This window comes from Corvus kubaryi, unplaced genomic scaffold (assembly GCF_017639235.1).
Source record: "Corvus kubaryi isolate FWS band 111438036 unplaced genomic scaffold, C.kubaryi_AGA036_p1.0 37384, whole genome shotgun sequence".
NCBI lineage: Eukaryota > Metazoa > Chordata > Aves > Passeriformes > Corvidae > Corvus > Corvus kubaryi.
The window spans coordinates 23,300-50,989 of record NW_024581126.1 but is presented as its reverse complement, the minus strand read 5'-3'; the positions used below and the strand labels follow the sequence as shown (position 1 = coordinate 50,989).

General features: G+C 65.1%; 2 protein-coding genes across 5 annotated transcripts; one reads left to right on the top strand and one right to left on the bottom strand.

Moving 5' to 3' along the window:
• The first annotated feature begins 729 nt into the window (after nucleotides 1-729).
• Nucleotides 730-19,379, top strand: LOC121668122 (spectrin beta chain, erythrocytic-like). 2 transcript variants are annotated; one of them, XM_042035562.1, is made up of 36 exons: nucleotides 730-911; nucleotides 4,289-4,486; nucleotides 4,561-4,712; nucleotides 4,889-5,062; nucleotides 5,172-5,263; nucleotides 5,346-5,426; nucleotides 5,519-5,634; nucleotides 5,829-5,941; nucleotides 6,021-6,208; nucleotides 6,290-6,407; nucleotides 6,760-6,918; nucleotides 7,002-7,304; nucleotides 7,452-7,602; nucleotides 7,694-8,561; nucleotides 8,644-8,781; nucleotides 8,869-9,628; nucleotides 9,721-9,923; nucleotides 10,007-10,097; nucleotides 10,177-10,323; nucleotides 10,862-11,125; nucleotides 11,258-11,473; nucleotides 11,560-11,649; nucleotides 11,747-12,022; nucleotides 12,367-12,497; nucleotides 12,747-12,951; nucleotides 13,033-13,407; nucleotides 13,551-13,795; nucleotides 13,874-14,012; nucleotides 14,086-14,170; nucleotides 14,266-14,462; nucleotides 14,547-14,656; nucleotides 14,930-15,008; nucleotides 17,465-17,634; nucleotides 17,713-17,886; nucleotides 17,958-18,000; nucleotides 18,495-19,379. In XM_042035562.1, exons 2-36 carry the CDS (start codon nucleotides 4,339-4,341, stop codon nucleotides 18,669-18,671), a joined length of 6,978 nt encoding a protein of 2,325 aa, XP_041891496.1. In that variant the 5' UTR covers nucleotides 730-911; nucleotides 4,289-4,338; the 3' UTR covers nucleotides 18,672-19,379. The 2 variants fall into 2 exon arrangements, with proteins under 2 accessions (XP_041891496.1, XP_041891497.1); XM_042035563.1 differs by lacking the exons at nucleotides 730-911; nucleotides 17,465-17,634; nucleotides 17,713-17,886; nucleotides 17,958-18,000; nucleotides 18,495-19,379 and adding an exon at nucleotides 15,382-15,633 and having other exon boundaries at nucleotides 4,242-4,486.
• Nucleotides 18,853-27,612, bottom strand: PLEKHG3 (pleckstrin homology and RhoGEF domain containing G3). 3 transcript variants are annotated; one of them, XM_042035567.1, is made up of 17 exons: nucleotides 27,473-27,612; nucleotides 24,623-24,936; nucleotides 24,434-24,534; nucleotides 24,268-24,337; nucleotides 24,138-24,184; nucleotides 23,900-24,050; nucleotides 23,573-23,707; nucleotides 23,287-23,469; nucleotides 23,030-23,122; nucleotides 22,860-22,946; nucleotides 22,714-22,747; nucleotides 22,525-22,632; nucleotides 22,159-22,362; nucleotides 22,038-22,045; nucleotides 21,771-21,953; nucleotides 20,779-21,525; nucleotides 18,853-20,709 (listed from the first exon to the last, which is right to left on the bottom strand). In XM_042035567.1, exons 2-17 carry the CDS (start codon nucleotides 24,896-24,898, stop codon nucleotides 19,882-19,884), a joined length of 3,255 nt encoding a protein of 1,084 aa, XP_041891501.1. In that variant the 5' UTR covers nucleotides 24,899-24,936; nucleotides 27,473-27,612; the 3' UTR covers nucleotides 18,853-19,881. The 3 variants fall into 3 exon arrangements, with proteins under 3 accessions (XP_041891501.1, XP_041891502.1, XP_041891498.1); XM_042035568.1 differs by having other exon boundaries at nucleotides 18,853-21,525; nucleotides 22,159-22,197; nucleotides 22,288-22,362; XM_042035564.1 differs by having other exon boundaries at nucleotides 18,853-21,525.
• Nucleotides 27,613-27,690: the final 78 nt, after the last annotated feature.

Here is a 27,690-nt window from a genome sequence, read left to right as displayed (position 1 = left end):
GTTAATTGGCTGGGGGACACCTTGGCTTAGTGGGAAATACCCAGGGCCAGGTGCCGGGTGCCTGGCTGTGACTAGCTGGGGAGCATCCAGGGCTAGTGGGGGACACCCAGGGATGACTGTAGGGGGGCTTGGGCTAGCTGGGGGTCATCCAGGGCTAGCTGGGGACTGCCTGGGTTAGGTGGAGGACACCACGGACTAGCTGAGGGACATACAGGGCTGGTGGGGATCACCCAGGGCTAATCAGGGAGCGCCTGGGACGAGCTGGAGTACACTGAGGTCTAGCTATGGGGTGCCCGGGTCGAGTTGGGGAACTCAAAGGGCTAGTGGAGGACACCTAGGGCTAGCTGAGGGATGGCTGGGACTAGCTGGGAGGCATCCCGGGCTAATGGGGTACACCCAGGACTAGCTGGGGGGCATCCAGGGCTAGCGGGGGACACGTGGGCTCGCCAGGGGGGATGGCCGGGGACCCCCGCGGGCGTCGGCGGGGCGCTGCGTCTCTCCGCACCCTGCAGGTGCCGGTGCCGCCTGTGCTGCCGCCGGTGCTGCCGCCAGTGATGTTGCCGATGCCGGTGCTGCCGGTGTCGGTGCTGCTGGTGCTGCTGCCGGTGCCGGTGGCGCTGGCGGCCGGGGGGCGCCGCTGTGCTGCATTGCGGGGCGGGCGGCCCGTCCCCGTCCCCGTCCCTGCGCCCATCCCCGTCCCCGCCCGCCCGGTCGGCTCGGCCCGGCCCTCCCGGGGGGAGCGGGGCTATCGGGGCCGGGCAGCGCCGCCGGCTCCGGGTAGGAATGTCCCTGCGCGCCCAGATAATGTTATTTATATCGCGGTGCAGGGCGGCTCCGCTCCCCCCGCCCCGCTCCCGCACCGGCCCCGCCGCCGCCGCCGCCGCCGCTCGCCCGCCCGCCGTCCCGCGCAGGTGAGACCCCGCGGCACCGGGATGCGCCGCTCCGGGGAACACGGGGGGGAGCGGGGGACAGCGGGAGGCGCCGCTCCCCGGGGACACGCGGGGGGGGGGGGCACCGGCAGCCGCTGCCCCCCCCGCGGATACCGGGGGGGGGGTGCGGCCCCGAACACCGGGCGCCGTACCGGGGGGGGCCGGTGGGCACGGAGGAAAGTTTGCTGGGGGGTGGTGAAGAGCCCTCCGGGGAGCCTGAACCCCCTTTTCGGGAGATCTGCTGTTACCCCGTGTCCCTCGGGGCTGCTCTCGGGAAGGACGGGGCGAGCGAGTGGCGATGACTTTCTAGGGACACCCTGGGGACAGCCCGGGGACAGTGTGGGGACACCCTGGGAACACTTTTCCTGGGGTGCCAACCCCTGGAGGGCTCCCCACTCCAGTCCTTGGTGCTCCCAGCACCGTTGGGACGCGATGGAAAAGCCGAGTCCTGAGGGTCTTGGTGGGACACATCACCCAACCGACTTTGTCCCCCACTTTTTAGCAACTGGGCAAACTGGAGTTACTGGAAAGGGTTTTTAGGGGGCCGTGCCCTTGGCCCCCCTTGTCCCGGTGCCAGGAGGATGCTCACGGGTGGGTGTTGGGCTGGGGGAATTCTTACCTTCACCCCAATAACCTAGGAGTCCCCCAGGCCTGATTTCCCAGCTTTTCCCTTTATAAATCTCCAGCTCCCAAGCCAGGGGATTGGGGTGCACAGGAAGACGGCGGCAAGCACAGGAGACTCAGAAAATCCTGCGTGGTGCCAGCATGGCCCCCCACAGAGTATTTTATAGCTATCGTATGGTTTGGGGGCACTGGCTGGTGATTTTGGGGTACAGGGGGGGGAGCTCCTAAGAAGGGAGCGGGGCTCGGCTGGCACCGTGCTTGGGGGAGGCCTATTTATAGCCAAAAATGTCTGTAGAGTGTCAGCACGTGTGCGTGTCACCGGCTTGGGTGACATGGGACAGTCCTGGCATGGCCGGCATGTGGCCCTGGGGAAACCCAAATTCTCCTGGCGGGTGGGAGTGTGGCCGGGGAGCCCTGGCCGGAGCGGGGCATGGCAGCCAGAGGAGCCGTGCCGTGCCTTTCCATGCCCAACCGCCCCGTGCTGTGCCGCGCGGCCATGCCGAGAGGGACCATCTGCTCCCGGCCCTGGCCCTGCGCCTGGCAGGCAGGAGACTGTTGGGGGGCTGGGGGGATGCCCCCCGGCTCCTGCCCCTTCCCAACCGGAGCATGGCTGCTTGTGGACATGGGGGAGATGCCAAATCCAAGTGTTTTGGTGAAGTGGAGCAATAGGGACATGCCAGGCTCTGGGTGGTGGTGATGGGGCAGAATTTTGGGGTGTTTTGGGGGATTCTTATGAGTTTCTGTGCACTGGAAATGGGCTTTCCGGCAGCATGCTGTGGCTGTGAGGGATGAGCCAGGGAATGGATTTGAGGGTGCCATGGGCGCCAGGTGCCAACCATTGCCCTGGCTGCCCTTGGGGTGTGGGGGGACATCCCCCATGCCCAGCGGGGGGACTGTGGTGGTGGCACGGTGCCAGCCCCTCACCGGGAAGTGCTGATTCACTGTGCCGAGCCGCTGGCCGGGGAAGGCGACGCTGCCCGGGCCACGGCCGCAGGATGCTGGCGGCGAGGCCGGCATGCTGGCATTCCCAGCTTTCCGCACGCTGAGCGGGAGGAATGACAATTCCCGGGTGGCGGGTGCTGGTGGCAGCGTGGCTGTGCCAGGGAGGGATGCTCAGAAGGCGCGGCGCTGGTGTGGTGGAGGGAGATTTAAAGGGTGGGTGAGCGCCCGTGCTCAGCATGCTCCCATGGGCCTGCTGTGGCTCCCTTTGGCGTCATCTCCTCCCCCTCCTCCTCCTCCTCCTCCTCCTCCTCCTCCTGGTCTTTCTCCTCCTTGGATGCTCGAGGCCATGGCCCCACTGCTGTGTTGACAGGGACAGTCAGAACTGAGGTGTCCTGCAGAGACCTGACACAACTTAGCACACCCATCCTGCTGGCAGTCCCTGAAGCTTTGGGGGCAAAAATCCCCAAATTTGGTCTCCCACAGGGCTTTCCTGCCAGGGTGAGCTGGGTGCTCTGGCAGAGGCACAGAGTCATGGCATGAAAGGCTGCAGGCCTGGTTCCAGCACCCTCCTGCCTGCTCCGGTACACACCTGCATGGCCCTACACCCACTCGTGTGCCTGCTGCATGTGTCCCATGCACACTCTGGTGTGTTCTTGCATGTCTTTGGTCATATGTGCACACTCTGGCATGTTCCTGCATGTCCTTGCTCAGGCATACACACTCTGGCACACTTCTACTTGTCCTTGTTCACCTGGGCACTCTCTGGCATGTCCCTGTGTGTCGTTGCTCAGAGATGCACACTCTGGCACACTTCTGTAGGTCCTCGTTCAAATGTGGGCGCTGTGACAAGTCCCCACATGTCCTGGCTCACAGGTACACACTCTGCCACCCTTCTGCATGCCCTTCCTCACACTTGCACACTCTGGCGTGCTCCCTCATGTCCTTGCTGCACTGTCCACACTCCTGCACGCTCCTCCACATCCTTGCATGCTCCCGGTGCTGGCAAGTCCAAGCCAAGGCCTTGCCTGTGCCGCCCCGATTAGGGTGTGGAGTTGGGGTGTGGCACAGCCTGGGCTGCCCTGATAACCCTGCCAAGGGGGACCTGGGGGATGCCCAGGGAGTCTGAGGGGGGCCTGGGGGCCCATGGGCTGTCACAGTTCATGGGGACAGCAGGGATTCGGGGCACACAGGGTTTCCCCTGGCACCCACAGCTGAGGGCTCTGTGCAACTCCAGGTTGCAGTAGGGGTCCTGGACATGCTGCTGGCTGTGGGGAGCCCCAACTCATCTCCTCGCACCCCTCAGGGGCCCCAGCAGCTACCGACAGCTGCTCGGAGGCATTTTTAGATACCAGCCATGTCCTATCTGTGTCTCAAATATCCCCGGGGGTGGGTGGCCCCCCCCTGCCAGCAGCTGTCACCCACTTTCTGCCACCGGTGCTGGTGAAGCCCCTGAGTGGCACAGGGGTCGGGTTGGGGGTGAGCAGCAGCTCCTTACCTGGGGGCATCCAAGGACTGGGAGGAAACCCCTGAGGACTTGGGCTGAGGTTTCAGCTGGGCAGAGGGACCTGGGTGGGGACACAGCAATGTAAATAGCCACTGGCACAGCTCGGCACGGCTCAGCATGGGGGTCCTGGAGCGGGCAGCTGCCAGGTGCCCCCCCAACACCTGGGTGGGGCGAGGCTAAATCCCTCTGAGCAGCTTATCCCACAGCTCTGAGCCGCAAATCCCCACGTGCCGCAGGGCTGGTGAGCCACTGTGGCCGCACCAATGTTCACTGTCCCGCTGTCCCCCAGGGGTCCCTCGCCGGTAGCCGACGGCCACTGGGCCGGGGCACACCGGGACCATGACCTCGGCCAACGACTACGAGCAGCTGGAGCTGCAGCAGCAGTACAGCCGCATCAATGTCCGCTGGGATGCGTCCGACGATGAGCTGGACAACGACAACAGCTCCGCACGGCTCTTTGAGCGCTCCCGCATCAAAGCCCTGGCAGGTGGGTGGCAGGTCCCCTCGGTCCCACCTGGGTTGTCCCCGCTGTCAGTGACCCTGTTCCTACTGTCCCTGCAGACGAGCGGGAGGCCGTGCAGAAGAAAACCTTCACCAAGTGGGTGAACTCGCACCTGGCTCGTGTCACCTGCCGCATCTCAGACCTCTACATGGACCTCCGGGACGGGCGGGTGCTCATCAAGCTGCTGGAAGTGCTGTCAGGAGAGCTTTTGGTAGGAATCCCATCCAGCTGGAGACCCTGGGACCTGTGGCCTGCCACACCACACCACACCATCTCTCTTGGTGTTGGCCAAGGGTTGTGGTGGCAGCATGGGCATGGGGGTGTCCCTGGGCAGGGCTTGGGGTACCTGGTGTGGGGGGGAGGGTGCTGAGTGCTGTCGTGCCCCAGCCCAAGCCTACCAAGGGCCGGATGCGGATCCACTGCCTGGAGAACGTGGACAAGGCGCTGCAGTTCCTGAAGGAGCAGCGGGTGCACCTGGAGAACATGGGCTCCCACGATATTGTGGATGGCAACCACCGTCTTGTCCTCGGCCTCATCTGGACCATCATCCTCCGCTTCCAGGTGAGGACAGGTGGTTTGGGGCATCCCTCCACTCCACACCTCATTCCCAAGTGGGAGCCATCCTCCATGGAACTGCTTTTCCAATCCTAGAATGTCCTTTTGCCCCCAGATCCAGGACATAATCGTGGAGACACAGGAGGGCCGGGAGACACGCTCTGCCAGGGATGCACTGCTGCTTTGGTGCCAGATGAAGACAGCAGGGTAGGTGGTGGGACCCCCATGCCACCACATCAGGGTCCAGGAGTATCCAGAGGGTGACAGTGACACCCTGTCCCCATCACAGGTACCCCCATGTGAATGTCACCAACTTCACCTCGAGCTGGAAGGATGGGCTGGCCTTCAATGCCCTAATCCACAAGCACAGGTAGGTGGCACGGCAGCAGGCCCCAGGGTGTCAGTGGCACTGAGAGATGTCCCACAGGTGTGTCACCCCTGTCCCATGCCCTCTGTCCCTAGGCCTGAGCTGGTTGACTTCCAAAACCTGACCAAATCCAATGCCCGGCACAACCTAGAGCATGCGTTCAGTGTGGCAGAGCGGCACCTGGGCATCACCCCTCTCCTCGACCCCGAAGGTGAGACAGTTGCTGCCAATCCTCCTGCCTCAGTTTCCCCTGGGACATTCCCAGGCTCCATGGAGCACAGAGAGGTTCCCAAAACATGGAAGGAGGGCATGGGTGGTCACAGGAGGGACCTCATGAGGCCATGGTGGCCTGTGGGGTGGGTTGAGGTTGGGTCAGGAGTGACACCTCTCGCTCACACTGGGCAGATGTGTTCACGGAGAACCCTGATGAGAAGTCCATCATCACCTACGTGGTGGCCTTCTACCACTACTTCTCCAAGATGAAGGTGCTGGAGGTGGAGGGAAGGCGCCTGGGCAAGGTAGGGAATGGCGTTGAGGCGGTCAGGGGTGTTCTCTTGGGGTGCCAGCCTCTTACGCTCACCCCTGGTCCTGCTGCAGGTCATCGAGCACGCCAAGGAGACAGAGCGGATGATCGAGGGCTATGGGGGGCTGGCATCTGACCTGCTCACCTGGATTGAGCAGACCATTGCCTCCCTCAACAGCCGCAGCTTCGCCAACTCGCTGGCTGGGGTGCAGCACCAGCTGCAAGCCTTCAGCACGTACCGCACCGTGGAGAAGCCCCCCAAGTAAGAGCCCCTTGCTCCCCGTGCCTGCCTGGTGGTGTGGGGCACCCAAGGGTGCCCAACGCTGAGCTCTCTCTGGGGCAGGTTTCAGGAGAAGGGCAACCTGGAGGTGCTGCTCTTCACCATCCAGTCACGGATGAGGGCCAACAACCAGCGTGTCTACACCCCACATGAGGGCCGCCTGGTCTCCGACATCAACCGGGTACGGGCTCCATCTGCTGCAGTAGCTGGGGGCTGTCTCCTGCAGTGAAGTCAGGTCCATCTCCTGGGGGAAATTTAATTCCTCTCCTGAGGCAGACTGGGTCCATCTGAGAACAGTTCAGGTCCTTGGGCAGGCTGGGATGGGTCCTGGGCCAGGCTGAGTCCATCTCCTGAGGCAGTTCAGGTCCATTCCAGGACACACTGAATCCATCCTGGGGCAGGACTGATCCATCCCATAGCAGGTTGTCTTCCACCACCTGGGGGTCCTGGTGGGGTTCGCCCGCAGAACAAGACACAGGTGGTGGGGGAACGTGGGATACAGGTGCCACCTGTCCACTGCCGCCTTCCCCCAGGCCTGGGAGCAGCTGGAGAAAGCGGAACATGAGCGGGAGCTGGCGCTGCGCAACGAGCTGATCCGTCAGGAGAAGCTGGAGCAGCTGGCGCGGCGCTTCGACCGCAAAGCAGCCATGCGGGAGGCCTGGCTGAGCGAGAACCAGCGCCTGGTGGCCCAGGTGAGGACGGGGACCCCCACCCTGGGGACCCTCACCCTGGGGAGCTCCACCAGAGCCTCACTTCGGGCTCTGTGCCGGGGCAGGACAACTTTGGGCAGGACTTGGCAGCGGTGGAGGCAGCCAAGAAGAAGCACGAGGCCATTGAGACGGACACAGCTGCCTACAGGGAGCGAGTGCAGGCCATCGAGGCGGTGGCCAAGGAGCTGGAGCTGGAGGGCTACCACGACATCCAGCGCATCAACGGGCGCAAGGACAACATCCTGCGGCTCTGGGAGCACCTCCTGGAGCTGCTGGCTGCCCGACGCCAGCGCCTGGAGATGAACCTCACCCTGCATCACCTCTTCCAGGAGATGCTCCATTGCATTGACTGGATGGATGAGGTCAAGGTGAGCTGTGGGCATTGGGTATCACACGGGTGAGGTGTCTTTGTCCCACCAGGTGTTGGTGGGAGTTCCCTGAGGAGGGAGATAGATGTTGGGGTGCTGGTGCTGAGTTTTGGGTGTCAGTGGGTAATGGCTGAGGGTCTCCTGCAGGTGAAGCTGGCATCTCCCGAATCTGGGAAGCACCTTCTGGAAGCAGAGGAGCTGCTGCAGACCCACCGTCTGCTGGAGGCTGACATGGCTGTACAGGCAGAGAAGACTCGGGCCATCAGCGCTGCTGCCCTCCGCTTTGCCGACGCTGAGGGTAGGTGTGCCGGGACACCCCAGCATCCCTGGCGTGGCAAAGGGAAAGCAGGACACTGGACTGACGACCACTCACCCTGCTCCCTGCCCAGGCTATCGTCCCTGTGACCCCAAAGTCATCCGGGACCGCGTGAGCCACCTGGAGATGTGCCGGCGGGAGCTGCAGGTACTGGCGGCGCGGAGGAGAGCCTTGCTGGAGCAATCCCGCTCCCTCTGGACCTGCCTGTGGGAGCTGGACGAGGCAGAGAGCTGGATCAAGGAGCAGGAGCAGCTCTACTCCTCCCTGGACTTCGGGAAGGACCTGCCGGGCGTGCTGCTGCTCCAGCGCCGGCACGCCGCCTTCGAGGCCGAGCTGCGGAGCCGGGGTGGGCGGCTGGAGCAGGCGCTGGCGGTGGGCGAGGGGCTGGCAGCCGCAGGCCGGGCGGCCGAGCGGCTGCGGGAGCGGGGGGCGGCCGTGCGGGCGCTGTGGGCGCAGCTGGAGGAGCTGGCGGCGTTCCGACGGCGCGGCTTGCGGGAAGCCGAGGGCTTCTTCCAGTTCCAGGCGGAGGTGGAGGAGCTGGCGGAGGGGCTGCAGGATGCCCGCCGGCGGGCGGCCGCCGAGGAGCTGGGCCAGGATGAATCCCGCACCCTCGTCCTGCTGCGGCAGCACCAGGAGCTGCTGGACGAGCTGGCGGCCGCCCGGGAGCAGCTGGACAGGCTGGCGCAGCAGGCCGAGGGCTTCCCGCCGGAGCTGCGCGCCGGCCCCGAGGCGCAGAGCCGGCTGGCGGCCCTGCGGGAGCTGCACGCCGAGGCAGCCGCGCTGGCTGAGCGCCGCGGCCGCCAGCTGCAGGACGCCCTGGACCTCTACACCGTTTTCGGGGAGAGCGACGCCTGCCATCTCTGGATGGGCTCCAAGGAGACCTGGCTGGGAGAGCTGGAGGTGCCGCAGGCGCTGGAGGACCTGGACGTGACGCAGCGCAGGTAGGAAGGAGCCCCCACCGTGGCAGTGCTGCCGTGCCCTGTCCTGAGTTGCTGCTTGTTCTAAACCTGGACATTCCCGCAGGTTGGACGGGCTGGAGCAAGACATGGCCACCGTGGCTTCCCAGATTGCCGCAGTCAACCAGGCAGCCGACGGGCTCCTGGCCAGCGGGCACCCCCGGAGCCCCCAGGTCCGGCAGTGCCGGGAGCAGCTCAACGAGAGGTGCGGTGGCGGTGGTGGGTGATGCCAGGGCGAGCGGGTGACGCGGTGACGGTGCGTTCCCCACCATCCTCCACTGCTGTCCTACAGGTGGGGTCGGTTCCAGGAGCTGGTGTCGGAGCGCCGGCGGGCAGTGGGCTCAGCCCTGCGCCTCCTCAACTACAACCTGGAGTCCGAGGAGACCCAGAAATGGCTGCAAAGCAAAGCCCGGGCAGTGGAGGCCACGGCCGAGCTCGGCCGCGACCTGGCCGGCGTCCTGGCCACCCAGCGCAAGCTCTATGGCATCGAGCGGGAGCTGGCGGTGGCCCAGGACCGCCTGGCTGCCCTGCGCTCCCAAGCTGAGCGCCTGGCCGAGGAGAGGCCTGAGGTGGCTGTGGAAGTGGCCCAGAAGCTGGCGGCGGCCACGTCCGCCTGGGATGAGCTGCAGGCGGCCCTGGCAGAGCGAGCAGCGTCCCTAGGGGAAGCTGGGCAGCTCCGGAGTTTCCTGCAGGACCTGGATGACTTCCAGGCGTGGCTCTTTGGCGCTCAGAAAGCCGTGGCGGCCGTTGATGAGGTGCCGGCATCACTGGGGGAGGCAGAGGAGATGCTGCAGCGGCACGAAGCTGCCTGGCGCGACGCCGAGGAGCATGCAGGAGCCTTCACTGCCTTGGTGGAGGCGGGGGAGCGGGTGCTGGGGGGCCAGACGGACCCCGAGTACGAGGGGCTGCGGCAGCGCCTGAGTGGCGTGAAGGATGGCTGGGCTGCCCTGGGCAAGATGGCAGAGGCTCGGAAGCGCTTCCTCACCCAGTGCCGCGACTTCCAGGAGTTCCTTCGTGACACCAAGCAGGCAGAGATCCTCCTCACCAAGCAGGTGGGTGCTCAAGTGATGTCCTTTGGGTCTCTTGGCTCACAGGCACCCCAAAAACGGGTGATTGTGTGCTGATCCCTTGCTGTGTCCCTCAGGAGTACACACTGTCCCACCTGGAGCTGCCCTCCACGCTGGAGGGCTCGGCTGCTGCCCTGCACCGCTTCCAGAACTTCCGTGCCAGTGTGGAGAGCAATGCCAAGAAGGTCCCGGAGGTGGTAGTTGGTGGCACCAAGCTGGTGGCTGAGGAGAACATCTTTGCCGAGAAGATCTCTGAGAAGTGCCAAACTCTCCAGGAGCGGTGAGTCCGGCGCAGGGCCAGCGGGTGGTTGGGTAGCGTATGGGCAGCAGGGCTGACGCTGCACATCCATGGTCCCCTGCCAGGCATGGAGCTGTTATGGACAAGGTGGAGGAAGCAGCGGATTTGATGCAGGACAACCATGACCTACAGACCTTCCTGCAGAGCTGTCAGGAGGTAGGAATGCAGCACAGCTTGTGCCACCTCCCAGGGGTCCCTATTGACACTGCTGAGCACTGACACCCCTTCCCTGCAGTTTGACGCCTGGGTGGATGAGAAGATGCTGATGGCTCAGGATGTCTCCTATGGAGAAACCCGTGGTCTCCACAGCAAGTGGCAGAAGCACCAGGCATTCATGGCTGAGCTGGCACCCAACCAGAGCTGGCTGGAGAAGATTGAGGCGGTGGGTGCTGGCACCATGATGGCCAGAGAGGGGGAATGGTGTTGGGGAAGAGTCTGGAGCATGAGGAATTGTTGAGGGAGATGGGAGGCTCAGCCTGGAGAAAAGGAGGCTCAGGGGGAGCCTTCTCGCTCTCTACAACTCCCTGACAGGAGGGTGCAGCCAGGTGGGGGTTGGGCTCTGCTCCCAGGGAACAAGGGAAAGGACAAGAGGAAAAGGCCTCAAGTTGCATCAGGGAAGGTTTGGATTGGATATCAGGGAAAATTTCTTCAGGGAAAGGGTTGTGCAGCCCTGGCACAGACTGCCCATGGCAGTGGTAGAATCCCCATCCCTGGAGGGGTTTAAAAGCTGTGTGGATGTGGCATTTGGGGACATGGGTTAGTGGTGGCCTTGGTAGTGCTGGGGGAATGGTCGGACTCGATGACCTGAGAGGTGTCTTCCAACCTTAACAATTCCATGAGTCTGGAACGCTCCCAGCCTGCTGCATGGGTGGGATGCCCCCATGCCGCAGTGACCACCCTCCTCTCTGCTGTTGCTGCAGGAGGGGACGGAGCTGGCCACACACAAGCCGCAGTACAGCGCGGTGGTGACGCAGCGGCTGGAGGAGCTGCGCCGGCGCTGGGCCGGGCTGCGCAGCGCTGCCGAGGACAGGGGCCGGCAGCTGTTCGAGGCTGAGCGCTCGGCCCTGTACGCCCGGAGCTATGGGGAGCTGGAGAGCTGGCTGGGGCGGGCGCAGGAAGAGCTGCGCCACGCTGAGAAGGTCAAGGACCTCACCGCCACCAACCTGTTGCTGAAGAGGTTGACGGTGGGTGCTGGCACCTCACTGGGTCCTTTGAAAAGGGGCAGGAGGCCCGAGGCGATGGGGTTTGTTCCCAAATGGGACTGGGGTTCTCCATCTCGGCTCTGATCCCTAACTCACATGGATTTGTCCCGCCAGAGACTGGAAGAGCAAGTGAGAACGTGGATGAAGGAGCTGGAGGAGCTGGGGTGGCAGGGCACCCCTGGTGCCGGGGATGTGCCAGATGCCACCAGGCAGGAGCAGATGCTACGGCAGCGAGTCCTTGAGCTGCTGGAGCCACTGGAGAGGAAGAGGAAGGAGCTGGAGACTGCCAAGGCCATGTACCAGCTGGGGCGGGATCTGGAGGATGAGACAGTGAGTATCCTCGCTGTGGCGGGGGCCAGGGGGCTGGGGCTACCCATGGGTGCTGTAGGGGGCTCACTGGGTGCTCCTTCCTGCAGCTGTGGGTGCAGGAGCGGCTTTCCCTGGCGAGGTCAACCGATCACGGCACTGACCTCCCAAGCGTGCAGCGCCTGACCAAGAGGAATGAGGTGAGCCTGGGTACTGCAGCAACACCCACCATTCTGGGTGGTCCCTTGGGATCCATCCCATGGGTGACTCTCACTGTGACTTCCCTCCTGCTGGCAGACACTGCAGAAGGAGCTGGCAGGCCATGCCCCCCGCCTGGGTGAGGTGCTCAGCCGGGGAGAGGCAGCGGGGAGCGGTGAGGAGCCAGGCCCGGAGCTGGCGGTACTGGCACAGGAGCTGCGGGAACTGTGGGAGACGCTGCAGGAGGAGGCAGCTGCCCGGCACCAGCGCCTGCAGGAGGCTGGAGAGGCCCAGCAGTACTACCTGGATGCTGATGAGGCTGAGGCCTGGGTTAGCGAGCAGGAGCTTTTCATGGGACCTGAGGAGAAACCAAAGGTGAGGAGCGATTCCATGTGATGCTCCGTGTTTGGCGGGGTCTGTGCTGCACTGGGCCCTGCCTTGCTGGGATGCCCAATGTTGACCCAGGTGGTGCCACGCTGTGCAGTTGAACATCATCCATATGTGACACACCATCGTGTGTCCTGCTCTTATGTGTCATTCCCCTGCCATTACACACTATTCATCCCATTCCATGCCATGCTCTGCTGAGCTCACCATTTCTCCCTATGGCATCAGATAGAGCCAGGACATTCCTGTAGGGTGGGCACTGGGTCTAGACCCTAGTCCCTGTTCCCTTACCATGCCAGGTGCTGATGGCACCGATGTTTTCCATGCCATAGGATGAGGAGAGCTGCTTGATGATGCTGAAGAGACATGTCCGGCAGCTGCGCTCCATCGAGGACTATGGACAAACCATCAAGGAACTGGCAGGGAGGGCGCAGCAGCTGCTCTCTGCTGGCCACCCCGAGGGGTAGGTGCCACGCCGTGTGTCCCCTGTCCCTCAGGGCGACCCTGTGCCCTCAGCACTGTGTGGGTGGGGGGTTCGGCTGGAGCTCTGGCACTGTCAGGTGCTCCATTTGGGCAGGGAGGTGGTCGCAGAGGGACGTGGGGAGCACAAAGCGGGTCCTTCACCCCCAAACCCCCCAGATGCCAACACGGGTGGGTTGGGGACATTGTTTCATGGGTGAGAACTGGGTGTCTGTGTGCCGGGGCCGCGCAGGGAGCAGATCATCCGGCTGCAGGGCCAGGTGGACAAGCACTACGCGGGGCTGAAGGAGGCGGCCGAGGAGCGCCGCCGGCGCCTGGAGAACATGTCACACCTCTTCCAGCTGAAGCGGGAGGTGGAAGAGCTGGAGCAGTGGATTGCCGAGCGTGATGTGGTCGCCTCCTCCCCGGAGATGGGGCAAGACCTGGACCATGTCATGGTGAGGATGATGGGATGGTTGTGGCAGTGACAGCGGGTGGCTTGAGGGAGGCGACTTGACTCTTCTCTTCCCTCCATGCAGCTCCTGCGGGAGAAGTTTCGGGAGTTTGCACGAGAGACAGGCAGTGTGGGGCAGGTGCGCGTGGACCGGGTGAACCTGACCATTGAGGACCTCATCGATGTGGGGCACATCGAGGCGGCCACCATAGCTGAGTGGAAGGATGGGCTGAATGAGAGCTGGGCCGACCTCCTGGAGCTGATCGACACCCGCATGCAGCTCCTCGCTGCCTCCCACGACCTCCACAAGTACTTCTATGACGGCGGAGAGCTGCTGGCCCTCATCGCTGCTCGGCGCAAGGAGCTGCCCCAGGATCTGGGAGAGGATGCCGGCACAGTGGAAGCTTTCCACCGGATGCACAGCGCCTTCGAGAGGGACCTCCAGCTGCTGGAGGCACAGGTGAGGCTCCAGCCTGGCGTGGATGCCAGCACTCAGCATTCCCCATGGTCTTGTGGAAGGTGTCCCTACTCGTGGTGGGACACTGGGCTCAATGGCCTTTGAGGTCCCTCCCAGCCCAAGCCTTTCTGTGATTCTCCATGCAGGTGCAGCAGTTTCGGGAGACAGCAGCACGCCTGCAGACAGCCTATGCCGGGGAGAAGGCAGCTGGAATCCAGAAGCAGGAGCAGGAGGTGTCCCGAGCGCTGCAGGAGCTGCTGGAAGCGTGCAGCGGGCGCCGGGCACGGCTGGTGGACACGGCTGACAAACACCGCTTCTTCAGCATGGCACGGGATCTGCTCTCCTGGATGGAGAGCACCGTCCGGCAGATTGAGACACAGGAGAAACCCAGGTATGGATGCACCCAGCAGGCACCCGGGATGGGACATGGAACAGATGGCTCCACTGACACTGGTGCCTGTGTCCCCAGGGATGTCTCCTCGGTGGAGCTGCTGATGAGATATCACCAGGGAATTAAGGCTGAGGTGGATGCTCGGGGCAAGAACTTCACCACCTGCATTGAGCTGGGCAAGAAGCTGCTGCAGCGCAAGCACCAGGACTCACCAGAGGTGAGGGAATCAGGGATAGGGGGTGGTGGGGGTGATGCCATCTGGGCCACCCCCTGACAGCAGCCCCTTGCAGATCAAGGCGAAGCTGGTGGAGTTGGTGGACAAGAGGAAAGCCATGATGGAGACATGGGAGCAGCGCTGGGAGCAGCTGCGGCTGCGTGAGTCTGCCAGGGATGCTGGGGAGGAGCGTGGTGGTGCCAGGTGTGGTGGAATGGGTGGTCCAGGGGCTGAGCACTGCCTGTCCCTCCCACAGTGCTGGAGGTGTGCCAGTTCTCCCGTGACGCCTCGGTGGCCGAGTCATGGCTCATGGCTCAGGAGCCCTACCTGGCCAGCAGTGACTACGGGCAGACGGTGGATGCAGTGGAGAAGCTGCTGAAGCGGCACGAGGCTTTTGAGAAGTCCTCAGCCACCTGGGAGGAGCGCATTGCTGCCCTCAGGAAGCTGACAACGGTGAGGAAGGCTTGGGATGAGGCCTCTGCTGCCCTGCCTCAGTGTCCCCCCCATCCCTTAACACCTTCACCCCTTCCCCGGCAGCTGGAGCTCCTGGGCGGGCGGTCCCTGCGTGAGGGGCTGGTGCGGGATGGGACGACGCGCTCCGAGGGTCCCGACTACTGCCTGGATCTGGATGGGGAGCTGGAGGCCGGGTAAGGGATGCCACCACCATTCCATGTGACCAGGGACACAGTTTTCACATCCCTCTTCTCAAACCATTAAGGATGTTTTTTAGCATTAAGGGGCTTTTTAGCAATTTACCTTTTCCAAGCAATAAACTGATGCTGATAAAGAGGAGAGATGAAGGTCAAGCCTCACTCTGACAGGGCTTTCATCCCTCAGGAGTACAGGAGAGCAGCAGCCAGCCCAACCCCTGTGGGATCATGTCTGGGATGGGGATGATGACTGACTGTCTCCCTGTGCAGGTCTGAGGAAGAGGAGGAGGAGAAGAAGGATGTGAGCACACAGGACACTTCGCTGCCCACTACGGATGGACCAGAGCCGGTCAGTTCTTGAGTTTAGCTTTTACCTTCCCCGACAGCCAAAAAAGTGTCCCTGCATGTCCGTGCATGCCCCCGTGACCGTGACCTCATTGTGCTGACAGATCCTGCATTCCCAACCCTCACCTTGTCCTTGTCTTGTGTTGAATAAATGCTGAATTACCCCAAAAAGGCTGGCCGGGCAGAGGGGTGCTGCAGGTCCCCTTTGCCCCAACTCCTGGGGTGACATGGGGGGTGGCACCCATGGTGTATGCGTGTGTCTGGGATCAGTGCAGCGGCCAGAGTTGGAGTGTCTGCCCTGGGGCCACCATGTCACCCCAAGGGACATCACTGCTGTATGGGACATCAGCACCCTTCGGGGCATCGTCACCCTGCAGGGCACTGTCACCCTGTGGGACATCATCGGCACCCTGTGGGGAATTTTCACCCTGTGGAGCATCATCACCCCAAGAGACACAGTCACCGTATGGGGCGTTACACCCTGCAGCATTGTCAGCCTGCAAGGCAACGTCGCCCACAGGGCATTGTCACCGTGTGCCAGCCCCTGTGCTGGCTGCCAGCTCTCTGCTCCTCCCACCTGCTCTGCCTGCGCGGGGACACGATGGCTCGCTGTGACTCTGCCTGCTTAGGGACAGGAACCCCTTCTCCCTCTTCTGCCTCTTCTGCCTGCCTGGGGACACGGGCATCTCCTGGCTCCTCAGGGACAGGATCCTTGAGTGCCTACATGGGAACAAGCTCATTTGTGCCTGATCAGGGACATGGGGATCTTCTGGCTACTCAGGGACAGTGTGTCCTTCCTTCTGCCTGCTTGGGGACATGGCCACTTTCATCAGCTTGGGGACAGCAGCCCTCTCTGCTTACTGCCAGCCTGCTCAGGGACATGGGCATCCTCTGGCTCCTTGGGGACAGGAACCCCTTCTGCCTCTTCTGCCTGCCTGGGGACATGGGCATCTCCCGGCTTCTTGGGGACAAGATCATTTCTGCCAGCACAGGGACATGGGCATCTTCTGACTACTCAGGAACAGGACCCTCTCTGGCTACTTGGGGACATGGCCACTTTCAACTGCTTGGGGACAGGAGTGCTCTCAGCTTACTGCCAGCCTGCTTGGGAACACGGGCATCCTCTGGATCCCTGGGGACCAGATCACTTTCCCCTGCCTGGGGACAGGATCCTTGAGAACCTACCTGGGGACAAGAGCATTTCTGCCAGCTCAGGGACATGGGCATCTCCTTGGGGACAGGGGATGCTTTCTTGGGGATATGGGAATCTTCTGGCTCCTTGGGGACAGGATGCTCTTTGCCTGCTCAGGAACACTGACACTTTCGCCTCTTTGGGGACAGGAGTCCCCTCTACCTGGGACATCTCCTGCCTCCCTGGGAAGATCACATTTGCCTGCCTGGGGACAAGACCCCTGACTACACACCTGGTGACAAGATCACTTCTGCCTGCTCGGGGACATGGGCATCTCCTGGCTCCTTGGGGACAGGGGCCCTGGCCAAGCCCCTCCTCTGGCACCCAGCTGGATGGGTGTCCCCTTTGTCGGGCACCACATTCCTCAACCGGACCTCCCCAAGTCCCCTGGGCTGGCGACAACACTGAGGTGGCTCCCAGGACTGCTCATCTAGCTTGGTTCAACCTCATCACCCCAAATCTGAGGAGACACTGGCACCGAGACTGGCGGGTGCCAGGGCTGGCTAGTGTCCCAGCCACTCACTGGGGTCCTCCCAGTAGCCACCAGTTTTTGTGTACTGGAGCTGGTGGCTTCACTGGCACTGTGCTGAGGGTCCCAGCTGATTCCTGGGGTCTTCCCAGTACCTACCTGTTCTCAAATATTGGAGCTGGGGGGGGGTCACTGGCACCAAGATCTGGGGGTCCAAGGGCTAGACCATGTCCCAGCTGCTCACTGGGGTCCCCCAGTAGCCACCAATTCCTGCACATTGGAGCTGGACAGGTTGACACACACACACGTTGACACTGCACTGAGTCCAAGGGCTGGACCATGTCCCAGATGCTCACTGGGGTCTTCCTAATAACCATCAGTTCCCACACACTGGATCTGGCGGGGTCACTGGCACTGCACAGAGGGTCCCAGGGCTGGGGTCACTGCAGGATTGCAGACACTCACTGTGAGATCACATCTGGCATGGGGATGCTGTGCGGTCCTCTCAGCAGTCACCAGCTCCCACATACTGGAACTGGTGGGGTCATTGGCACCCAGCCACTCAGTAGGGTCCTCCCAATAGCCACCAGTTCCCACATACCGGAGCTGGTGAGGTCACTGGTATGGAGACCTGGGGGTGACCAACCCCCAGGCCACCAGACTGAGGTCCATGGCCCACTGGTGACAGCAACCCATGTGCCCAGTGCCACCATGGGAGGGGACAACAACTTGCCATGGGTCCATCAGTGGCAGTGGGTGGGCGACACCATGGCGTAACCACGCCATTGCCTCGCGACAGCTGGTGCCAAGGACAGGTGATGAGGAGCCGGTGTCACCAACCCCACGGCCACCACGGGAGGAGCCAGAGGAGCCGGCCACGCTGCCTGCCCGTGTCAGCAGTATCCAGCTGGAGGGCTACCTCGGCCGCAAACACGACCTAGAGGCGGCCACCAAGCGTGCATCCAACCGGTAGGCACGGCGGCGGTGGCGGCAAGCGCGGTGTCCCTGGTGGGGCGGTGTCCCCAGGGTGACACAGTGCTGGCGCAGGTCGTGGAGCACGCGGTACTGCGTCCTGCGGGGTGGCCAGCTCGCCTTCTTCAAGGACGCCAAGAGCCGCGCGCTGGGGCTGCCGTGCCAGGGTGAGGAGCCCCTGGGGCTGTGGGATGCCCGCTGCGAGGTGCCCGCGGGCTACAAGAAGAAGAAACACGTCTTCAAGCTCAGGTGAGGGTGCAGCACCGTACGGGGTGGCATGGTGGGCAGGCGTGGCACTGGTATCTGTGCTCTGTCCCTAGGCTCAGCAACGGCAGTGAGTGGCTGTTCCATGGCAAGGATGAGGTGAGGGGTGGCCTGGGGGGACATGGGGTGGCTGGTGGAGCCCAGCAGGCACAGGGTGGCTGGGGGATGTGGTGGTGGTCAGCAGTGCCCAAGGGGGCATGGGATGGCCAGTGGTGCCCATGGGACACAGGGGTGGTCAGAGAGGTCCAGAGGGACAAAGCATGGCTGGTTGTTCCCAGGGGTACACCAGTGGTGCCCAGGGGTTCATGGGGTGGCTGTAGATGTCCGGGGAATGTGGTGGTGGCCAGCAGTGACCAGACCAGGGATGGCCAGGGGACGTGGTCAGCAGTGGCCAGCAAGGCTCAGAGGGGCAGGGGATAGCCAGGGGTGCCGTAAGGACACGGTGAAGGGCTGGCAGTGCCCAAGGGGACATCTTCCCCCAGTGCCTGGGGAAGACCTGGAGCAACTGGCATCACCCAGGGGGCCCTGAGGGTGGCTGGGATGCTGCTGAGGGGCCAGGGGAACCCCCCCTGACCATCCCCCCATGCCCACAGGAGGAGCTGCAGGCCTGGCTGCAGGGGCTGAGCACGGCCATCATGGAGTGTCGGGGCAGCCGTGGGAAGGCACAGAGCCTTCCCCTCCCCCTGCCCATACCCCCGGCCCCCCCTGAAGCCCCCCTGCCCCGCAAGGACAAGGAGAAACGCTTCAGCTTCTTCCCAAAAAAGAAATAACCCCCCTGGATGGCGGGAGGGGGGGGGAATGACACCCCACGTCACGCCAGCGGGGCCACACATGCGTGAGGACACGCGTGTGCGGTGCCTGTACAGGTGCCACTGGGTCTGGGGGGGCACGCGGGGGTCACGCGTGGGCAGGAGCCCCCCAGCCCCCCTGCCACGAGCACACGTGTCCGTGTGCACAGGTGTATATATATATATTTGTATTTATATATATACATACATTTACACGCTTCAGGCACACCCCTGCGCGGAGGCGGCCGCAGGTGCCCCCCAGGCGTGTGCCCCCCGTGCCCACACGTGTCCCTGCACGCACACGTCTGCACACGTGTGTCCCCGCATGCAGGTGCACCCCCGGCCCCCTCTGCACGCACGGCACAGGTGTGCGCCCCACAGGTGTGCATGGACCCCCCAGCACCCGCACGGGGGGTGCCTGGGTGCCCCCCAAAGCCATAACCCCCCCCCCAAAGCGTGTGGGTGCAGAGGGGGGACCCCCCAGCCCCCGCGGGCACCAACCAAAGAGTGTCAGCCCATGGGGGCCCCTCTCCGGCACCCACCCCGTGCCCCCCCCCCCAGCCGGGGTGGGGGGGCCCCCTGCATCCTGCACACGGGCTGAGACACCCTGGGGGGGGTGGGGGTGGGCAACCAGAGAGGAACTTTGGGTTCAGTTTGGGGTTTTTTTTTCTAATAAAGATGTGAAAGCGAGCGGGGTGCGGTGCTGAGTGCCTGCAGGGCGTGGGGGCCTCTGGTGCTTGTAGTGGGAAGTTCTTGGGGTGCCCCATGTCCTGTGGCCAGAGAGAACAGGAGGTGTCCTTTGTCCAGAGCAGGTTGGGAGTCCCCAGGGTGCTCTTTCTGACAGATGGGTTGCGGGAGTCCATGGGGAGCCCCTTCTCCTGGACAACCTGGGTGTCCATGGGGTGCTCCTTCTTCCAGGAGGGCTGGGGGTCCATGGGAGTGCCCCTTCTCCTGGGCAGACTGGAGGTTCCCACAAGGCTCCTTCTTCCAAAGCAGGGGGGCCATGAGGGCCCCTTTTTCCAGGTAAGTTGGATGTCCATGCGGTGCCCCTTCTCCCAGGGTGACCCTTCTCCATGGTGTGACCCTTCTCCCAGGAGGGTTGGGGGTCAACGGGGTGCTCCTCTTCCTGAAGGTCCGTGGGTGGTCCTTCCAGTGAGGGTCCACAGGGCACCTCTTCTGCCCGTCCCTGCCCCTAGCTGGCAGCATCGAGGGTCTGAAACTTCTGCCGCAGGTCCCTGACGAGGCCATGGCGCGGCGGCTCGGGGGTGCCGGGGGGCTCGGGGCAGCGCCGCCGGTACTCCTCGGACGCCTGGTAGGCTTTGCAGCGCTCCACCACCGCCTTCAGGCAGATCTTCTCCCGCGTGGTGGGCGAGCGGATCTGCACGTAGGCCGGGGGCTCCGGCAGCCGCTCCAGCACCAGCACCCGCTGCCCGGGGCCCAGGGGGGCTTCGGCCGCCACCCACAGCGCCCCGTCGCTGCTGTACCGCGCTGGCGCCGGGCTCGGGCTGTCGGAGCCCCCGTTGGCCTCGGCGCTGCGGCTCCGGCCGCCGCCCCGCTCCTTCCCGGCCGGGCGCCCACCGCGGCCGGGACCCTCGGGCGCCGAGCGGCTGCGGCTCACCGGCGGCGGCCGCGGGGCCCCGAAACGGGCACAGAGCTCCCGCACGTCGGGCCAGGCGAAGGGCTCGGCGCCCACGGGGCTCGAGGGGCTGCGGGAGGAACGCGGGGACGGGGACGCCACCAGGCCCCCGTCCCGCGGCACAACCAGCGAAGGGGTGCTGGGCGGGGGGTCCCCGTCCTCCTGCGGCGGCAGCGGGGGGCGGCGGGAGCCGGCACGGCGGCTCTTGATGCGGAGGCTGTACTGCCGTGCCAGCTGGTACACCTTGGTGCCCAGGTGAGGGGGCGTCAGCAGCAGCTGCGGGGGTGGCCCCGGGGGTGACGCCGCAGTGCCCACATCATCCTCCTCCAGGATGAGCAGCGGCTCGGGGGGCTGCGCCCCATTCTCCTGGCACGTCTCTGGTGCCTCGGGCTGGGCAGGGGACTCAGGGCTCTCGGGGGGCCGCGCCCCATTCTCCTGGCACGTCTCCGGTGCCTCGGGCTGGGCAGGGGGCTCAGGGCTCTCGGGGGGCCGCGGGAGCCCATTGAGGCGGCACACGGAGCTCCGCACCAGCCCCTTGGGGATGAAGGAGAGGCTCTCGCGGCGGCGCACCCCGAAACCGGCGTCATGGTGCTCGGCATGGCCGTAGTAGCTCTTGATCTTGTCGAGGAGCAGGCGGTCCCGGTTGGAGAGCAGCGATTCCCGGCGGGCTCTGGTGAAGGGCTCAGGCGAGGGGATGGCGCTGCGGGGCCCCCCAGGCTCCCCGGATTCTACTGGGGGGCCCCCGTCCAGGCTGAGGGTGCTGCCGCCGTGGCTGGGGGTGCGTCCCAGGGGCCCCTCCAGCGCCAGGCTGCTCCTTCGGGACAAGCTGCTGCCGCCACCAAACCGCTCAGCGATGACGCTGGCCTGGTCCAACACTGAGGGTGGCAGGATGCTGGCTGCTCCTTCTCCCTCCTCCTCCTCCTCCTCCTCCTCTTCGCTGCTCAGCACCTGCAAATCCTCTGCAGCACGCTCTGGTTCTCCATCCCCACTGGGCAGTGCCAGGGTCCCCCCCAGGGACGGGGATTTGGGAGCCCCCAGGATCTTGGGGTGCTCCCCAGCGCTGCTGTTAGGGGGCTGGGTGCTGGGTCCCTGGGCACCTCCGGGTGAGGGCCGGGGGGTTGCACTGACCTTCTCACAGCTCCCCGGCCCCCAGCTGCTTGGCCGCTTGGGTGCCTCCAGCACCCATGGGTGTCCCCCGGCCTGGGCAAGAGCAAATATGGGGTGTCATGAGCTGCGGGGGCACCCAGGTGCTCTGAGCACAATAAATCCCAGCCAAGGCATGGGGCCCTGGGAGGTGCCGTGGGAGCAACATGGGATGCCCTGGACTGGTGTGGGATGTCCTGGTAGTGATGTGGGGTACCCCAGGAGTTATGTGGGAGTGCCCCAGAAGCGATTTGGGGTGCTGTGCATGCCCTCCCTGGGGTTTGAAGGGCTGGTGTGGGTACCTGCTCCTCCTGGGGCTCCAACAGCAGATCCCCGGCCCCTGGCAGCTCCTCCTGGCACTCCTTGCCCAAAGCCTCCTCTTCCTCCTCCTCTCCCTCTGCCACCATGCCCTCAGCCGCGGCCCAGGCTCTGGGGTGCTGGGGAGGCTCCCCCACTTCCAGGAGCACCCCGTCGCTGCTGGTGTTCTGTGTGGGGGCGAGCGCCGGGCTCAGCGCCCTGTGCCAGGGCTGGAGGCACTGGGCACCCCAACCCACCACACCCAGCCTTACCTTCAGCCCTGCCAGCCGGGATAGAGAAAAGCAGAGATTAGTGGGGGGAGCACCCAGAATTCCCCCCAAGGTCCCCAGCCACCCCTCTGCCTGCCACACCGATGCCATGATGCCAGCTCACCTTGCTTGCCCAAGTGCCATAGGTTGTGCTTGGTGGGCTCTGGGGGGAGGGGAGGTGACACTGGCATCACTCCCGTGTCCCCCATCTCATCAGCACCCCGAGCCCCCTGATCCCGTCCACCGTCCACACCCGACTGCCTGCGCCCTCCGTGTCCCTGCAGCCGCTCCAGCAGCGTCTCCATGTGCCCCTGGTGCTGGAAGGGCTCTGTGGGGACAGGGACAGGGACACCATCAGCACCCAGGTCCACCCTCCCTGCGGGCATTGGTGTCACCCAGCCACAGCTTGGCCCTGGGGAAGGGGTAGTGGTGGGGTGGAGTGGTGGGAACACGTGCAACAGCAGGAACACTGGTGACACACGGCTCTCACCAGACTGCCGGCGTTCCTGGAGTGGCTCGGAGGCAGCATCAGCCAGGGGCTGACAGGACCAGCTCTTCTTCAGGCGCTCGGGGCTGCAGCGGGGCAGGCGCGGGGGGTCTGTGGGGACAGGGGGTGACACCAGGGAAAATAGGGGGGACAGAGGGGGGCAGAGAGGGGTAGAGCATCGGTGACACTTACAGAACAGGTCCATCTCCAGGATGGCTTCCTTAGCCTGGGTGGAGGGAGGATGGAGAGAAATGAAGCAAAGGTGGGGTACAGCTCTCCCCCCTCACTGTGCTGGGGTGTCCCTGGTGCCACTGAGGTGCCCACCCCACCACCCTCACCTTTTGGGGGATGGTGGCATGGTGATTCTCCAGGATGAGCCGCTTGATGTGGTGAGTCCACACGCGTTTCTCCTCCACGGTCTTGGCCTAGGGGGCACAGGGAGGGCGGTGGGGTTGGGCAGGGGGGCCCAGGGAGTCCCCAGGGTACCCCCTGCCCCATGCCTCCCTACCTGCAGGCTGTGCTGCTGCTTGCCATGCTTGTAGTGCGCCAGACTGAAGCACAGTGAGTCCCGCGTGCTCTCAATCAGCATCAGCGAGGAGCACTGCCGGAAGAGGCATCAGCATCCCTGGAATTTCCCACCCCAGCACCCACTGGGGTCCCTGGCACCCACCCTGCTCCTCCATCCCTGGCATCCACCGGAGTCCCTGGCACTCCGTGGGCTCCCCACCCCTGTCACCCTCCCAGTCTCCCATCGTTATCCCGCACCGGGATGTGGCTCTTGTAGACGTAGTGGTCGCCACGGCGCTTGGTGATGAGCAGAGCCTTGTCGAAGAGGAAGAGGGCACGGTCATGGCGCACCCGCTGTGCCCGAAATGTGCCCTCCAGCACCAGCTCCCCGTAGGTCGTCAGGTCCGGCCCCTTCCAGCCCAGCAGCAGTGACTGGATTTCCTGCACAGACACGGGGACAGGTGCGTCGGCATCCCTGCCACAGTGCCCATCTCGTGCCACCTGGTGCCACCCACCACCCCCGTGGTGTCCCCCCAGTGCCCACCTGCTGGCGGATGGCGTGCTCATGCTTGCGCTTCATGTCATTGATGTACCAGGCCACGCAGGTCATGGTGTCAATGGCCTCCAGCACCAGCTCGTAGTCATCCCCCGCCTTGTGCTCAAAGTGCCTCGCGATCTCCTGGGCACAGCACGTGGCATCAAGGCACGGAAATGTGCTGTGCCAGGTGCCTGGAGTGCTCTAGGCACACAAGCCGTGTCCCTGTGCCACCCCAGGCACCCAGGTTGTCCCAGATGCCCATGGCTTCTCCCTGTGTCACCCCAGGCTGTGCCGTGTGCCGACACCGTGCTGTGCCAGGTGCCAGGTGCTCACCTGGAGCAGCAGGTGGTACTTGAGGATCCTCTGGACAGGCTTGAGCAGGTAGGCCCCAAGGGGCAGCGCGTGGCGCAGCCGCTCCTGGCATTCCCGCAGGAACCGCGCCTGGACCTTGCTCCTCATGCACTCGGTCAGTGCCGCCACCGAGCTGCGGGCAGGGAGGGGGCTCAGACCCCTGCCCACCCATGTGCCCCCTGCCCACCTCCCTGCTCACCCAGCTGTGCGCCCCACCCACCTGGGGTAGTTGTTGCAGTACTGGGTGTAGATGGCAAATTCCTGGCTCTGCAGGTAAGGGGAACACGGTGAGAGCCTGGTATGACCACACGTTGTCCCTGGTGTCCCCACAGTGCTCCCTGAGCCCTTACCCGGGTGACGAAGCACACAGCCACAGCCACGGGGTCACTGGCACAGCTCTCCAGGTTTTGCAGGAGAGTGCTGGGGGGCAGAGGGGACAGGGTGACCACAGCCCCCCACACACCCACGGGACAGGGTCACACCCCTGTCACCTCCCAGTGGCGCCTGCTCCCCCACCTGCTGAGCTCGTAGATGTCCTCGATGTTCCCGAAGAGCGCGCTGACCTGCTCCGGCCGCAGCACTGGCTCCTCTGCATCGATGATCTTGCCCAGGTAACCCTGCCGAGCACCCACAGTGGCACCATTTCACCCCCAGATCCCAAGCTGTGCCCAAGGGGTGTCCCCCTGTGTGGCCCCTGGCACCCACCTCCACGATGCTGCGCAGATCACGGGCATAGGTGCGCTCTGACTCCACGATCTCCTGCACCACACGGTCCAGGTAGCTGGGCTTGGCCCCGGGACCCCCAAAAGCTGCCAGGGGGTGCCCACCACGGGCACCCGGCCACCCCCCCGGGGACGCGTTGTTGTTGGCGTTATGGAGCCCCTCAGCCCACACCTCGGTCCCGGTGCTGGGCGGATCCTCCATGGCACAGCTGGGCTCTGGGCTCAGGGCAGGGCGCTCTGGGCACACGGGCACTGGCATCCCAGCATCCCCTGGCACCGGCGGGGCACAGAGCGGCTCTGGCAGGAGAATGGTGGGTTAGGGGATGCGGAGACCCCCCCAAATGTGGGTGGTGTGTGGCACCAAGGGGGGTCACCCTGATGAAGAGCCCTGATGGCTAAACCCTCTATGCCAAGGGTTGCCAGCATCCCCCAACCCCAAAAATCCCTGGATACAGCACAATGGGGTCTCAGCACAGCCCACCAATGCCGAGATTTGGGAGTTCAGCCCCTCCTCCTCATCCCAGACCCGGGGACCGTGCTGGGACCAGGTGGGACGAGCGCCTCCGCCCCCACCCACCGGGGCCGTGCGTCACCGCCGCGCCCGCGGGACACCTTCCAGGTGAGCTCAGCGCCGGCTCGCCCTTCCGGACCACCGGTGCCACCGGGATCCTCCCGTGCCACCGAAACCGCTCAGTGCCACAAACACGGTTGGGACACCCAGAAAACAGCGGCAAGTGGCAAAGCGTGTGGGAGTGTCGAGGCCACTGAGCCCGGTCACCGCGGCGGGTGGCCCTGGGGACAGTGACCTTGAGCTGGGCCACGTGCTGCGCCGGCGGCGTGGCCGCCTGAGCCCCCCGGCACCCCCGGTGCCGGCACCCAACCGGTCAGGCCGGTTCCCGCCGGCGCTTCCCCACACCCACCGTGCCGCGTGGCCGCCATCCAGCCGCCGCCCTCCCCGGGGCTTCCCCGAGCACGCCAGGAGCCCCCCAAAAAGCCACCGCGGTGCCTCCTAAGTGGGGTCCAGCCCCATGTCCCCAGTGGTGCCACAGCCCGGGACTCCGGGTGCTGGCACATCTGACCCTGCCGTGGGGCACCTCCTGGGCACCCCGGATCTGGGTGATTTGGGGAGCAGCTCCCCCAACCCCCAAATTCCTCAGCCCTACAGGCATAGGGCACCCGGTCCCAGGGTCACCTCAACCCCTGGGCGGGTACCCAGCCGGTGACACCGGAGACAGCAGACTCCGAGCATCCTTCCCGGCAGCGTCCAACCCCGATCCCACCCTGCTGGGGGGACAAGAGGAGATCCCCAGGTGGCACCCGCCGTTAGGCTCCCCCACCTAACACCCGGGCGGGGATTTGTGGCTACCGCAGCTCGTCCCCGAAGGCCACTCCTGGCCACCCTAATCCGCTCAGAGCACCGGGATTACGGCGCCGGTCCCACGTCACCGGGACCGCGGCCACTCGCCTCGGCCCCTCGGCCACCGTCATCCCGCCCCGGTGATCGGGGGGGTTGATCCTCTTACCCCCCCCCAGTGCCACCTCGGTGGGCACGCGGCCGCCCAGAGCCCTCCGGCTCCCGCCTGCTCCGGGTGGGATTAGCTCTGACCTTCACCGCCCCGACCCTCCCCAACTCCGCCACAGAGGACGGGCGATCCCGCTGGAGTGCCGAACAGGGGGCTCTGGTGGGTCGCCAAAACTCCCCGGTGGGGGAAACTGAGGCAGGGGCCGGGTTTGTTGTGCCGAGCCGCCGGTGCCGGCGGGAGGGAGGTGGGATTTTCTCCCCACCGTGGGATCGCCGGCCCCGCTGCACATTCCAGCGCGGGAGCTGGGGCGCGAGGCACAGCCCACGGCGTTTTCCCAGGATCCCGGCACGGCACGGCATGGCACGCCGGGAGAGGGGCCGCGGCGCGCCAGCCCGCCGGAGCCATATAAGGGCAGGCGGTTCACCATTTCCAGGCATTTTCCAGAATCCCAGCGGCCTTGGGAGCGTGGAGGTCGCCGCCGGCTCCAGCGCAGCTGCCGCGGCCGTCGCTCCCGGCCCCGGCTGGCACCGCCGCTGCCCGGCGGGCACGGGCTGGGCGCCGGCGCTCCCGCCTGCGGGGACTCGGGGGGCTCGGCACCACGGGGGTCCCCGTGTCACGGCATTCCCGGGACAAGGTGGCACCGACCCGCGGGGCTGACAAAGCCTCTTAGTGCCCGGCGCCCATGGCGTCGCGCCGCCTAATCCCGAAGGAGGGGCGCAGGACACCCCCACCTCCCACTGGGACCCCTGTCCAGGGTCACCCCACATGCCAGAGCCTGTCCTGCACCCCCGGCTCGGCCTGAGAACCACCCCTAGTTTCTCTGGGTGCCTGTCCCAGGGGTCTCCCAGCACCCCCAGGTCCTGCTGTCTCCTGCCCCTCGGGGACCCCAGGATGCACAGCTCCCACCTCGTGAGGACCCCCAGCTCCGGCCCCACTCCGGGCATCCCTGGACCCACGAATCCTGCCTAACCAGGGCCCGTGGATCCTGCTCCACCGGGATGCAACGGCTCCTGCCCCACCAGGACCCACGGATCCTGCTCCACCGGGACCCACGGATCCTGCCGCGCGGGAATGCAACGGCTCCCGCCCCATCGGGACCCAGGGATCCCACTCCACCGGGGTGAAACGACTCCCACTCCACCGGGACCCTCGGCTCCCGCTTCACCGGGATGCATCGGAGATCCCGCCCCACCGGGAGACCCCCGCTGCCGGGGACCCTCGGGACCGCCCTCTCCCGCCCGGCGGGGATCCCCGGCTCCCGTCCCGCGGACCCCACGGCCGTGCCCCGTTCCCGCCCGGGCCGGACTCACCGCGCTCCGCTACCGCCGCCGCCCCGTCCCGTCCCGCCTCGTCCCGGCCGTGCCCGCAGGAAGCGGCGGGAGCGCCCCGGGGCGGGGACAGCGGCCGCCCCGCCCGGCTCCGGGAACGGGGACTACCGGGAATGGGAGCGGGACAGGACCGGAGCGAGCCCGGGCGTGACCGCGGGGCACGGTCCGGTACTGTCCCGGTCCCGGTCCGGTCCAGGTGT